This window comes from Podarcis cretensis (genome assembly GCF_951804945.1).
Source record: "Podarcis cretensis genome assembly, chromosome: 6".
Taxonomy (NCBI): Eukaryota; Metazoa; Chordata; class Lepidosauria; order Squamata; family Lacertidae; genus Podarcis; species Podarcis cretensis.
The window spans coordinates 50,482,832-50,496,357 of NC_137175.1; the positions used below are offsets into that span (position 1 = coordinate 50,482,832).

General features: G+C 43.2%; 1 protein-coding gene across 1 annotated transcript; it reads left to right on the forward strand.

The window, feature by feature from the left end:
• The first annotated feature begins 560 nt into the window (after positions 1 to 560).
• LOC307218276 (embryonic pepsinogen-like) lies at positions 561 to 11,937 on the forward strand. The gene is made up of 9 exons (XM_079980488.1): positions 561 to 664; positions 1,734 to 1,896; positions 2,775 to 2,892; positions 5,261 to 5,379; positions 6,099 to 6,298; positions 7,528 to 7,641; positions 8,280 to 8,424; positions 9,556 to 9,654; positions 11,563 to 11,937. Exons 1-9 carry the CDS (start codon positions 609 to 611, stop codon positions 11,698 to 11,700), a joined length of 1,152 nt encoding a protein of 383 aa, XP_079836614.1. The 5' UTR covers positions 561 to 608; the 3' UTR covers positions 11,701 to 11,937.
• Positions 11,938 to 13,526: the final 1,589 nt, after the last annotated feature.

Below are 13,526 nucleotides of genomic sequence, written 5' to 3' on the forward strand. Positions count from 1 at the left end.
TGTTGCTCGGTCTCTGCTCCTGCCAACCTAGCAGTTTGAAAGCACGTCAAAGTGCAAGTAGATAAATAGGTACCGCTCCGGCGGGAAGGTAAACGGCGTTTCCGTGCGCTGTTCTGGTTCACCAGAAGCAGCTTAGTCATGCTGGCCACATGACCCAGAAACTGTACGCCGGCTCCCTCGGCCAATAAAGTGAGATGAGCACCGCAACCCCAGAGTCAGCCACGACTGGACCTAATGGTCAGGGGTCCCTTTACCTTTAATACAGAGTGAGACCACTGGTCCCTCTAGCTCAGCATAGCCTATGCTGACTGTAATCAGTTCTCCAGAATTTCAGACAGGAGATGAAACCAGAATGCATTGCAACACATTCACTGACTTCATTGATATTTATATTTACACTATTATATGCTGGATGTATAACTTCCTCTTTCATCATGTTTACAAAGCAAGGTGACTGTTCACTTCTCGTTTCCAAGTATGGGCTGGACTTTCTGTGATGAAATATGATCTTTAGATGACGGTGGGCACTTCTCAAGCAGCTATAAAATAACGAAGTTTCCCCAACAAGCAGCAGAAAAAACTAGAGCAGCCCCCACTGGACAAGCAGGATGAAGTACCTTGCAGTTCTCTTCACCATTGTTGCTCTCGCCGAATGTCTTGTTAAGTAAGTTATTGCTTCGTTGCTGATATTTACTCTTCTGAAAGCTATATTTTCTGATTAACTAATGAAGAGGAGAGGGAGTGTGAATTATAACTTCAAATCTTATAGAATTTTTTAGATATAGACACATATATAAACACATACACACAGTTGAGAGGAGATTAGTAAATGTAAAATGGTCTTCTGGCTGCAGTTACAAGGGTAGAAGCACATAGACTCACTGAAGAAAGCATGGCTAACGTCTAATTTGAGATGGAACAATATTTTGGGGCATTTGTGTGTGTGCTTTTTTATCCCTTGCCTTCAGTAGTGCAGTAACAGGATGATACTCAGCACCTGAAGCTCACCACAGCATGTCCGAAGTGACAAGAAAAAGTGGAATTGTCAAACTGTTCTTTGTAATCAGCAATTGAGGGCTCAATAGCACACTTTAAAGTGCTGCTGACACCAATTGAAACAAAAGGAGTCTTAAAAAATGTGCTGCAAAGAATTTATTTTATGTCAGTCAAATATTAAACACTCTACATACCTACAGCTGTTTTTCTTTCAGCTATCTTCCTTCAAATAATTGAGAGATGAAGCAGATTAACATCCTTGTCTTGTATCACAGCAGGAGCTGGGATCCTAGCGTTCCATATGTTGCTGGACTTGAACCCCCACCGTCCCTGACTATTTGCCTTGCTGGTTGGGGCTGATGGGACATGGAGCTCAATAACCTCTGGAGATCCACAGGCTTCATTCCCCTGCATAAAAGCTGTTCAAATCCCACCCATTCTATGGAAAAGATGCATGAATGAATGTGTGCAAGATTATAGGCTATGTTACTATTTCTTGATGCTAAAAAAAGACTTTGATTGCATTGAGTGGGTGTGAACTTTCAGTTCAACTCCCTAAGTGCTCCCCCCTTTTTTTGGAGTAGCTTAGATCTAGTAGTTAAGAGAGTTTAGATGAGGTGGTAAGATTAAACCTATTATTATGTTTGGAGTTATGGAGTGGAAAGACAGGTTGCAAAATAAGCAAATTTTAGGGAGACAGAAAATCCAAACCTAGTATTTTGTTTCTTATGTTCCAGGATTCCCTTGCAGAGAGGGACAAAAGTAAGAGACACTCTCAAGAAGAAAAATCTGCTGGAAAATCTTCTTCAGAAACACCATTATGACATTGGTACAAAATACAACCCAGCTTTTTCTAAGGCTGCCCTGGTGGCTGAAGAACCACTCCTGAACTCCTTGGATGTGAGTTGATGCTTTGCTCTTATCAATTTGCTGTGCTGCTGAACAACATTTCCCCAAAGTTTTCATGATGCTCAGTTGAGATACTTCTTCATATTTCTCCTGACACCCAGAGGTAATCAACATAATATAGTGGTACCTCAGGTTACAAACGCTTTGGGTTACAAACACTTCAGGTTATAAACTCCGCTAATCCGGAACGCAGGTGGCGCTGTGGGTTAAAGCCTCAGCGCCTAGGTCTTGCCGATCGAAAGGTCGGCGGTTCGAATCCCTGCGGCGGGGTGCACTCCCGCTGCTCGGTCCCAGCGCCTGCCAACCTAGCAGTTCCAAAGCACCTCCGGGTGCAAGTAGATAAATAGGGACCGCTTACCAGCGGGAAGGTAAACGGCATTTCCGTGTGCGGCTCTGGCTCTGGCTCTGGCTCTGGCCAGAGCAGCGATGTCACGCTGGCCACGTGACCCGGAAGTGTCTCCGGACAGCGCTGGCCCCTGGCCTCTTAAGTGAGATGGGCGCACAACCCCAGAGTCTGTCAAGACTGGCCCGTACGGGCAGGGGTACCTTTACCTTTACCTTTACTAATCCGGAAGTAGTACCTCAGGTTGTGAACTTTGCCCCAGGATGAGAACGGAAATTGCATGTCGGCGGCATGGCGGCAGCGGGAGGCCCCATTAGCGAAAGCGCACCTCAGGTTAAGAACGGTTTTGGGTTAAAAACGGACCTCTGGAACAAATTACGTTCATAACCCGAGGTACCACGGTATGTTGCATGTACTTAGCACAGATTTAAAGTGATTACCTTGCATATCTGTGAGGAAGTAAAATGTTCAAAAGCCTAAAAAGAAGGAAAGTTTTGCAAATTGTGTTTATTTTATGAATTAACAGACTGAATACTATGGAACAATCTACATTGGAACCCCACCACAGAAGTTCACTGTTGTGTTTGATACTGGATCATCCAATCTCTGGGTACCCTCTGTCTATTGCAGTAGTCCAGCATGCCGTAAGTAACTGATTATAAAAAAAAGTCTTCAAGCATGTCACTCTGATATTAAAAATGGACTGGGAAGGCCTATGAAGTGGTGTAAAGGAATGGATTCATTATTTCACTCAGGTCATAATTCTATTTATCTATGAGTAAGGTTGATTGAACTCAGTGAGGCCAACTTCTAAATAAATATGTGTAGAATTGAAGGTGGGCTTGCAATCCTATACCCACTTTCCTGGGAGTAAGCTCCTTCAGATTCAGTTATGGAGCTTTACTCCAAATCATGTGGATTTGGTTTTGCAAAACTTAATTCCCTTTTTTTTTTTGTCCACAATTATTTTTAGTAATGTGTACAAAAATGAAAATGCTAAAAAGAATATGCTTTTTTGAATATATGAGTTTTTCTGCTGCCAGTTTTATTAAACTTTTCCTGTTAGTAGACTAAGACTCTCCTCCCTGAAAGAGAGGGGAGTGGTTGTGGGCGGGAGCCTGAACACCGCCCCTAGCAGGGGGCGTAGCCCCCTGCCTCCAGCTCACCTGGCTGGCGCTCACGCCCCCCCGGTGGCCATCCAACCAGGTGCCATGGGGGGGCGTGTCCAGCAGCCTTGATGCTGCAGCAGCGTCAGCCTCTCCCCTGGTTTTCGTGATGAGGCATTGCTTATGCCATTGTTGAGAGAGAGAGTTGCCGCGTTTGGCCCTCCTGACATCCTTATCAGCAGAAGAAGTGTGGACTTGTCGTGGCACATAAAGAGAGATTTGGATGTGGTGGCTGCCTTGTGTCCCGGAACAACGGTGTTCTGGTCTTCCTTCCTGTAGAGAATTGTGTGACGCAGTGTGCAGAACTGTATGGCCATTGAAAAATCCAGGAAACTCTTAAATCGTGCAATAGCCCGTTGGGTGCACTTTTTGTATGGCTGAGTCATTTATCATGACCGTATCCGGATCGGCGACCAAGCTTTATACCGGAATGATGGTGTCCACCTATCGGATCTGGGGAACGACAGTTGGTTAGCTAGTGTCAGCAAATGCATCTGGGATTGGTTACAGCTTTGAGGGTATTGGCGGCGAGCCTTTCGGCTCGGGTGGCGGTTAGGCATTGGAATAATGTGCTGTGGTGTGTCGAAGTGCTAGGTGTGGCCATCGCCTATGCCTTCAATGTTTAGGGGTATTCCGTTAAAGGAATCTGGTGGTCGTGTATTCTGTCCGATGCCTGCTTGGCGGGAGGCAATTTCACGACCCTCGGTGACAGCAGGGGTGAGCCTATAGTTGGATTAGCATCAACAGGTGATGAACCCCTGATGAATAAACCCACTTGTTTCGCGATCCAATGCCTAAGCCAATACCTTTTCATTGCTGTAATCAATAAAGTTGTGGCCTTTTCTAGCCCATTAACCTTATATCACGTGTCCCTGTGTCTTCTTTTCACGTCGCGGTGGTCGGGTCCTCGAACCACAAAGACTCTCCTCCCTGAAAGAGAGGGGAGTGGTTGTGGGCGGGAGCCTGAACACCGCCCCTAGCAGGGGGCGTAGCCCCCTGCCTCCAGCTCACCTGGCTGGCGCTCACGCCCCCCCGGTGGCCATCCAACCAGGTGCCATGGGGGGGCGTGTCCAGCAGCCTTGATGCTGCAGCAGCGTCAGCCTCTCCCCGGCCTCATTTCTCTTCGTCGTCCTGTGCGAGTCACCCACCCTCCACTCCCTTTGAGTTAGGGCTTAGGTCATTGGCCTTGCTATGGACCTTAGGTTGGTCGCCCTGGTTGCCCAGGGGGCCTGGTAGGAGTTTTTCCATTTGGCATTAGGCTTTTTGGTTTTTTCGCCTACCTCGTAGCAATCGTCACAACTTTTGTGGTATTGGTGGGTAGGTTAGGCATTGGAATAATGTGCTGTGGTGTGTCGAAGTGCTAGGTGTGGCCATCGCCTATGCCTTCAATGTTTAGGGGTATTCCGTTAAAGGAATCTGGCGGTCGTGTATTCTGTCCGATGCCTGCTTGGCGGGAGGCCATGGCACGACCCTCGGTGACAGCAGGGGTGAGCCTATAGTTGGATTAGCATCAACAGGTGATGAACCCCTGATGAATAAACCCACTTGTTTCGCGATCCAATGCCTAAGCCAATACCTTTTCATTGCTGTAATCAATAAAGTTGTGGCCTTTTCTAGCCCATTAACCTTATATCACGTGTCCCTGTGTCTTCTTTTCACGTCGCGGTGGTCGGGTCCTCGAACCACAAACAAAATCCCTAAGATTTACTAGATATTTTCCAAATGCCCTACACTTTACATTGTTCCAATAGTTTTCTTCAAGCAACCAAATTTATACTGTAGTCTTATATCTATGATTAAAAGCCATTTTTACATTAATTAAACACTGTTTTCTTTTTCTTTTTAGAAAAGCACCAGAGGTTTAACCCATCTCAGTCTTCTACTTTTCAAAGCACCCGACAGACCATATCCATTCAGTATGGGACAGGAAGCATGGAAGGGTACTTGGGATATGATACAGTGAAGGTAATTCAACTCAGTTCAGTTGCATTACATGAGTACAGTACAAACTGCAAAGACAATGTTATAGGCATCTCTAGAACCAGTGCAATTCAGTCTGCTTGAATGCTGGAACTGGAAAGCAGTTTTTCCTTTAAAGATGTGTAGATGGGTGCACATCAAGTGATTCAGAACAAACTATCCAAATTATCCAAATAGTGTATATTTTTAATGGCCATTTTGAGAATCAGAGCCGTGCAATATTAAAGCTGGAGTCCTTAAGTCATAGGATCCTAAAGTAAATTTCAGTGAAATAGATGGGACTTCCTTCTGAATTAACAGATTGAAAAAGAAGGTGCAAGCCTGTTAAACAGAAACAAACATTGATGAATGAATATAAGACACATGCCCTGTGGAAATTCTCTGACAAAAGGGAAGCCTCTCAGATGTTCACTATGAGGGGTACATAGGAGACGTTATTGATTCATGTTCAAAATGTCAAGACACAGCTGGTCTTATAAAAAAGTTTCATCTTCAAGAAAAAAGCAAGTTTAAAAGAGCCACTACTTGCTCTGCACCTTTTTACAGATTAATCTTGTTCTATAGTTAAAAGAAAAAGAGGAATAAACCCTACCGGGTTTAGTTTGCTTGCATAGACTTGAAGTCTTAATACATTAGTAGTAAAAACCTGCTCTGTAGATCACAGCTTGACATGAAAATAAAGGTCTACTCTGTTTCTCTCCTAGGTATCCGGTCTTGCCGTTTCAGATCAGCCATTTGGCTTGAGCAGCAGTGAGCCAGGCATCATATTTGTCTATTCTCAGTTTGATGGGATCCTGGGCTTAGGCTACCCAAACATTGCTGTTGATAGCGCGACTCCGGTCTTTGATAACATGGTGGAACAAGGCTTAGTTCAGCAAAACCTGTTTTCTGTTTATCTCAGCCGGTAAATAGTGTTTTTATCTCTTGGTAATATTATTTGTTTTGTATAGCTGGGAGGAATCATGTGCCTGATCTGACACAGCTTGTCTATTGGCTATTGCTCTGGCTGTTGTATTGTAAATCAGGCTGGCCAATTCTCTACTCTAAGTAAGATGGCTGCCACTGTGCTGTACTTGCATTGGTATAAGGCAGGGACCCCAGAAGATGATTGGCAGAGGGGGCTGGAAGCCCCCCTCAATTGGCCAGGGCACTGAGCCCCTCCAGAGGTGAATGATCTATTGTAGAAGGAAAAGTCCATCCAGTTTTCTAGGACATAACTGCACCCTCTTGCTTGTTGTACCTTGAGAGCAGGGCTTTGCTATGAAGAGATGGGCCACGCTCAGGGAAACTAAGTGTTAATGTGGAAGAGAGGGAGGTAGACAGAGTTAAGCAGGGAGAGAAGAGGCCAAGACTTCTGCTTCTAATTCTTTTACTATTCTATAATTTGTAAAAATGTAGAATAGATAATTAATTTATTACTATCTCATCAGTAGAGTTAATATCCCTTTTGATTTCAATTGAACCACCTTGATATCCCTATAAAAACGCTTATGGAGTCTTTGCTCCAAATCACAAACTTACCCCATCTAGAATAACTGGAGGGCATTATTGCAAAGATAATTTCACGTATTTCTGAGGTAGAGGAGTCAACAAAAAGTGTCAATCGTTCCCCCTCACTGTGTGTATAATATGCAGCCCAGTTCTATATATGTCAGCTTAGAAGACAGTGCTACTCATGAGTTAGTGTGCACAGGACTGACGTCTTGTGAAAGGAAGACCGCAATCTTCCAGGTGGTGACAATTCTAGTTCTTGTCCTCTTTCTGGCTGAGAACTACAAGGGTAACACTGAAACTAAGGAGGAGGAAACTGAAAGACATTATGAGATTATGAAGGGGGAAATCAGTTTGTGATATACAGACCAGAGTTGCCAATATTATGATGTACTTGACAAGACTGGAGAAATGTATTAACAGAATTTGCCTTTCAAAATTTGTTAACCACCAATAGATACTTATTCACTTTCAGATATTATATACCTTCCTGCTCTCTCTCTCTCTCTCTCTCTCTCTCTCTCTCTTAATGGGAATTGGGACAGAGGTACAGAAGTAAGTGACATTCACATTTTAAATGTGCAGTTTATCTTATTCTGAATGAATGGATTGCTAACAGCACACCATATATTTTTGTTTCAGAAAATCAAGTGGGAGCATGGTCATTTTTGGTGGAGTTGATCACTCTTACTTTACTGGTCCTATTAACTGGATTCCTGTCACTCAGCAAGGTTATTGGCAGATTGCAGTGGACAGGTAAGCAGAAATTGCTGCTGCTGCTGCTGCTGCTGCTACTATTACTATTACTACTACTACTACTACTATCTAAAAAGATTAAATACAAAAAGAAAGGAAGAGATAGAGGACAATGAGATGTGAATACTAATGTCAGTTTACTTCGTATTTGCTAGTTGGCAGTTAGGTCGAACTGACTAGTTATTATCATTATCTAGCTATATAGAATCCTCATTAACAGCATTTTTACAGAGTGTAAGAGGACAGGTCCCTGCCCAGAACAGCTTGCAAGCTATAGTGCCTGTGGTCTTATTGCCTTCTACAATTTCCAATGATGTAATATCGGCTAACACAGGAGAGAACATTTCCTTAATGAGAATGGAGAGCTACCTTAAGGCAGTTATGACATCCCGCTATCCATGTTGTTTTAAGTTCATGTTTGGGGGAAGGTCCTTTGCTCAATGGCAGAGCATTTTCATTTTGCATGCAGAAGGTTACAGGTTCAGTCACTTCAAGTAGGGCTAGGAGGAAGACTTATCTGAAGCACTGATGAGCCCCTGGTAGTCAGCTTGGAGTTTACTCAGTGAGATGGACTAATGGTCGGTATATGGCAGTTTTGTATGTTCCATGTCTAAATCTAATGATTTCCAATTTCTCAGCATTCAAGTGAATGGTCAGACAATTGCCTGCAGTGGTGGCTGTCAAGCAATTGTTGACACGGGGACGTCCCTCTTGGCTGGTCCGGCATATGAAATTAGCAAACTCCAAAATGCCATTGGAGCTACCGCAGCACAGTATGGCGAGGTAAGATTTACTCTCTCAGACCAATTCTCTTCACTTTGTTGCTGAAAAAGACTCAAAAGCACCCTAGCATCCACACTCAATACTCAAATCCTGGGCCAGAGTTCGGGTTTCAGATACGTGCAACGTAAAATGGTTAGGATTAGACTTGATCCCGGTTTCCTCCAGGACTACAGCTGCTGGCATCTCAGTCCCATGCTTCATGTTTCTTTATGATACTGCAGAGGCACACAAATGTGCAGAAGCATAAGGAAATACGGTGTGTAAGACTGGAGTTGTAGCATCCCTTTGAGCATGTATAATGAATGCAGAAGGAAGAGACAATGGCAATGGTAGGAAAAGGAAACAAGCTGAGGTTTGGCTGAACCTGGGTGGCCTTCCCTTTTTCATATGACAAGGGTAACCTGAGAATGTCCCATGAATTTATTGGACTGTTGTGTGTTTATGTAAGGGGACCAGATGCAGAATTGGACAGGGCTCTTGCACCTTTTATAGTTGTATAGAAGAGGGATTTTCAGTAGGTGTAAGCTTGCAAGACAGGCTAAGACATTTGCTCTTTTACACAACTATGAAAGGTGCAAGAGTCCTGTCCAGTTCTGGATCTGACCACACTGCCCACAGAGAGAGAGACACACACACCTTACTGTCATTCATTTGTACTATTGTCTCTCTTCTAAATATCCTGACTGATAATTGTGAAAAGGGGTTCTTTCCCTCAGACAGTGTTCTTCAGCACAGAGCATACATAGGCATTCATTACTTCAGCATGCAAATAGCTCCACCTTCAGAATGAAGAATCTAGACTCAGACCAGAGTTTAAAATGCAGTGAATTGGTTGGGGCACATGGCTGTTATGTATGAAGATTAGATGAGAAATTCTAGGTTGATTCAGTTGTAGTTTTCAGTGAGTTGCTTTGCTTTTATGTCACAATATTCCGCTCAGGCCTGTGGGTTATACCAGATGTTTATCTGAGTGAAGTCCAGAAGTTTCAGAATTTCACTTAAAGTGGAAGGTGTGGTTTCCTGAGGCAGACTTTGTGGGTGAGGGGGAACCACTGCATTTCTTGAGCAAACCTGAGGTTTGCCTGTTCATTTCCTTCGGAATAACTCAACACTCCTCCTTATCTTTTTCAGTATAAAATCAACTGCGGTAACCTCCCCAATATGCCTAATGTTGTTTTTGTAATCAACGGAATCCAGTATCCTCTCACCCCTTCAGCCTATACTAATCAGGTACAAAACAGATTTGTATTTACTGAATTACGGAATTGTATTTACTCACCAGGAGCACAAGTTCAAAAGGGTTTGGGGGTTTATCAGCAGGGCAAAATCTTTATGAACAAATGGGCTGCAAACCAGAAAAAGGAAAGAAATCTTTGGGAAGAAATATTATTAGATATACAGACACTATCAGAAGAGCTGGGTTGATACCTGTGTATCTCACGAAAAAAACGGTCAACCCAGGTACAGAAGATGACTCTGTCCTGGCAAGGATGAAGAGACTCTCCACCAACATAGTTTCGTGCCTGTTAATATTGTATCTCTGACCACAGATGATTCCCATCCTGGGAAAGGCTCCCCATTAAGGTGGAAGACCTGGGTGCCCGGTCGCTCCCAGGAGGACTCACATTACACCTTCCACCAAAAAATAGCCTCCTGAGATCAAGCTATAAATACAGTGCTCAAATGCTACAAGTTATTTGTTTTGCTGTTGCAGAGATGGCTGAATGTGGAAATATGCTCTGTTTTTCTCCCCTTGTTTCCTCTTATCAGATATTGTACAATCCAGAGAATTTCAAAATCTCACTCCCCGCGTTATCCTATTTCCCAGTGTATCAAGTTTAACCTTGGAGACGCAATGCAAGAAAAAGGGCCCCTTTGCACCCACTGCCCCTGACTGCTCCATGTATAATAGCTCCTCCATTTCCACACCAAAGGCTTGAAGGCAAAGTATTGCCCTAAAGCACTGATAGGGAATCTGTGGCCCTCCCAATGAGGTATGACCCCAGCTCCCATCATATCGGACCATTAGTCATGCTGTCTGGGGTTGATGGGAGTTGGGAGTCTAACAATTTCCCCACTCCATCCGAAAGGAAAAAAGAAAATAACCTGGATACAGCAGCAACGTAACATCATGCGAACCCTAGCATACAATATGTTTTCAGTATAGGATGCCTGGCAGATTGATTCTATGATTGTGCTGTGCCAGGCCACTTGCATTGGCTTGAATCCTATCCTTTGATGTAGCAGAGGCAGGTGGGAGGAAGCAAGCAGGACTTAATAGAATCAAAGAATCACAGAATTGGAAACAACCCCCAAGGATCGTCTAGCCCAACCCTCTGCAATGCAGGAATCAATGCATTTTTCTTGGGCCCTTCACTGGAGTGCCACAGGGAAGGGTTGTAGCTCAGTCCTAGAGCATCTACATTTCATGCTAAAAGCCCCAGTTTCAATTTGTGGCATCTTCCATTTGCGGCATCTCCGAAACCCTGAAGAATTGCTACCAGTCAGTGTATACAATAATAAGCTGGATGGAGCAATGGTCTGTCTCAGTATAAGGCAGCTCCCTATCTTCTTATGACTTCAATGGAAGTATCCCCCCCCCCCTTTAGACAACTTCTTTTGCAGGCATATTGTCACATTCTGTTGTCATCCAACTAAGCTCTTTTCCCTATCAAATGCCCCCCCCCCTTGTGGTGGTTGTGATGTCAACCAGGAATAAGGTTAATGTCAGCGCAGCAGTGCAAATTCGCCACACTGGCACGACCTTTTCCCTATACAAATTCCAAGGACAGGATTGCATTTCCATTCAATGATTGTTTTCAACAGAGCAGAACAAAAGCAGTCAGAATAATGATTTCCTATAACTTTTAAATACTATCCATACTTGTACAATTTGCTTATTTGAATTGATTAGGATATCAAATTATTTATTGATAGAGTGAATACATAATGTGCACCACTGTCTCTTTTGTTGTTGAATTTGTGTTATTTCTCTCCATTTCTTTTGAGACTTTTTCAGAGAATATCTTGCAACTTCCTTTTTTAAATGTTGGAATGTTACCCTATGCATTTTTTACCTAGATGGGTATTTATGTAGAATAACCCCTATCTGATTGCTGTCCTTTTCTTCCCTTCTAGGTGATGCAAGCAGAATGCACTAGCGGTTTCCAAAACACAGCTGGGGACCTCTGGATCCTAGGAGATGTGTTCATCAGGGAATATTACAGTATTTTTGACCGGGAGAACAACCGAGTTGGACTGGCAAAGGCAGTCTAGAATAACTGTGCTTTTAAACAACAGCATGTCCTGTAATTGCTCATCTAATCAACTTACTCAGATTGCATCTTAACTTCATAGCTATTTATCTGAGCAAATAAGCAGCGACTCCAGTTATGTACTTTTAAAAGCAATATCTATCTAATGTCTTTAAAGAACCTGCAGATGATAGCACTGTTATGCCATATATGATCTGAAAATGGTGAATTTCAAATTAATAAACTGTCCTAAAGCTAAGTTTTTTTGTTAGCGATTTCTGTGTAAAAGCCTATAGTTAATGTGAGTCAGGGGTGCCTATTTGAATAAAATAGGGGGGGCAGGTAAGCCCCACCCTGCATAATCAATCACATGAAGCAGTGTGCACACACTATTTGAATGGCAATGCCCATTAAGGGGGGGGGAGCTCAAATATTTTATTGGGGGACCAAAGGGACCTCGGTGCCTAGGAGTTGATATGAGTGAAGTTGGGGTGCCATTTCAGAGGTCAGCAAGCAGAGCAGGGGAGGGGAAAGCCAAGGGCCCAGGGCCCACTCTCAGAATCACTCCAGTGCAAGTTATACAGAGAAAAAACACACCAATATACTTTATTTGTTGTTATTTCTTTTCTTTTTTATAGCTTATAAATATAAATTACTGTGCAATAAAACAATGCACAGAATTGGAGAGTGACCAGAGATATAGGAGCTCCTAAATTCAGGAATGGGGAACCTGTGTCCCCCCCCCCCAGTAAGTGAGTTGCAGTCCAGCAACATCCAAAGAACCACAGGTTCACCATCCTATTCCTAATTGATCATCACATTTTGCCCTAAACTGGGTGGAGAGGACACAAGTGTGTTACCTTGCTGCCCTAATAGTTTCAGGTGATTCCTATCTTAGTTATCCTTAGAGCCACCTTGTTAGGCAGGCAAGAACAGTTCGAAAAGTGAGTGTATAATCAGATGTTACTCATAATAATCCATTTGGATCAACTGAAATACAACCATATCTGGATCCTGTACTGCAAACATCCTTTCTCCAGGAAGCTTCACCACTAGGGATGGGCAAATCCACCCATTTAGCTTTCTCCCAGTTTCTTCCTTTTCCAGCCTTAACTTCAGTGCTCCACATTTCCAGAATTTAAAAAACGTCTTCATGAAAATTCACATAATTTTAGTTCTAATGCTTCCTAATATGCATGTTTGCATACTATTTTGCCAAATATGCATAAGTGTGTTTTTGTGTGTTATTTTCACCAATGCATAACCCTGGTATGTGGGTTTTTATTTTTTTGCACCCATCGCATTGCGGGAGAATTGTCCCGCAAAATTTGGAGAAGTCCAAATCCTGAAAGGTGGCTGCATTTTGGCATTTGTTGGGTGGCCTTTCAATGTGAACAGAATTGAATTTCTCCCCCAACTCTGCTCACCACTTCATGTGCATTTGTACTGGCAAACCCACAGCTGGCATGGCATGCTGAAAGAGTGACAGAAATTTCTCATTAAATAAGCACCTAGGTTTCTGTGCATCCTGTTTTGCATAGCTTTTCCCCAAGAGCCCATCACACAGGCAAGATACTGGGCAAAACCTTGCCTGGTATTTTGCTGCAAAGGTGCCCCGTGCTTATTGGGTGTGGAGCCAGGGATGCAAGATTAATATTAACCAAAGAGAGCTTTAAGTTTTAAGAGGCTTTTCCTTAAAAATATATATAGAAGAAACAACTAAATTTCAAAAGAAAAATCTAAACCACTAAAATATATTGTAAGCCGCCCGCTCGCCCCCCCATAAGAAATTACTTTATACAGCAAATTGTGATACTTTGGGAAGAAAAAATTAAAGTAGATCCAGTT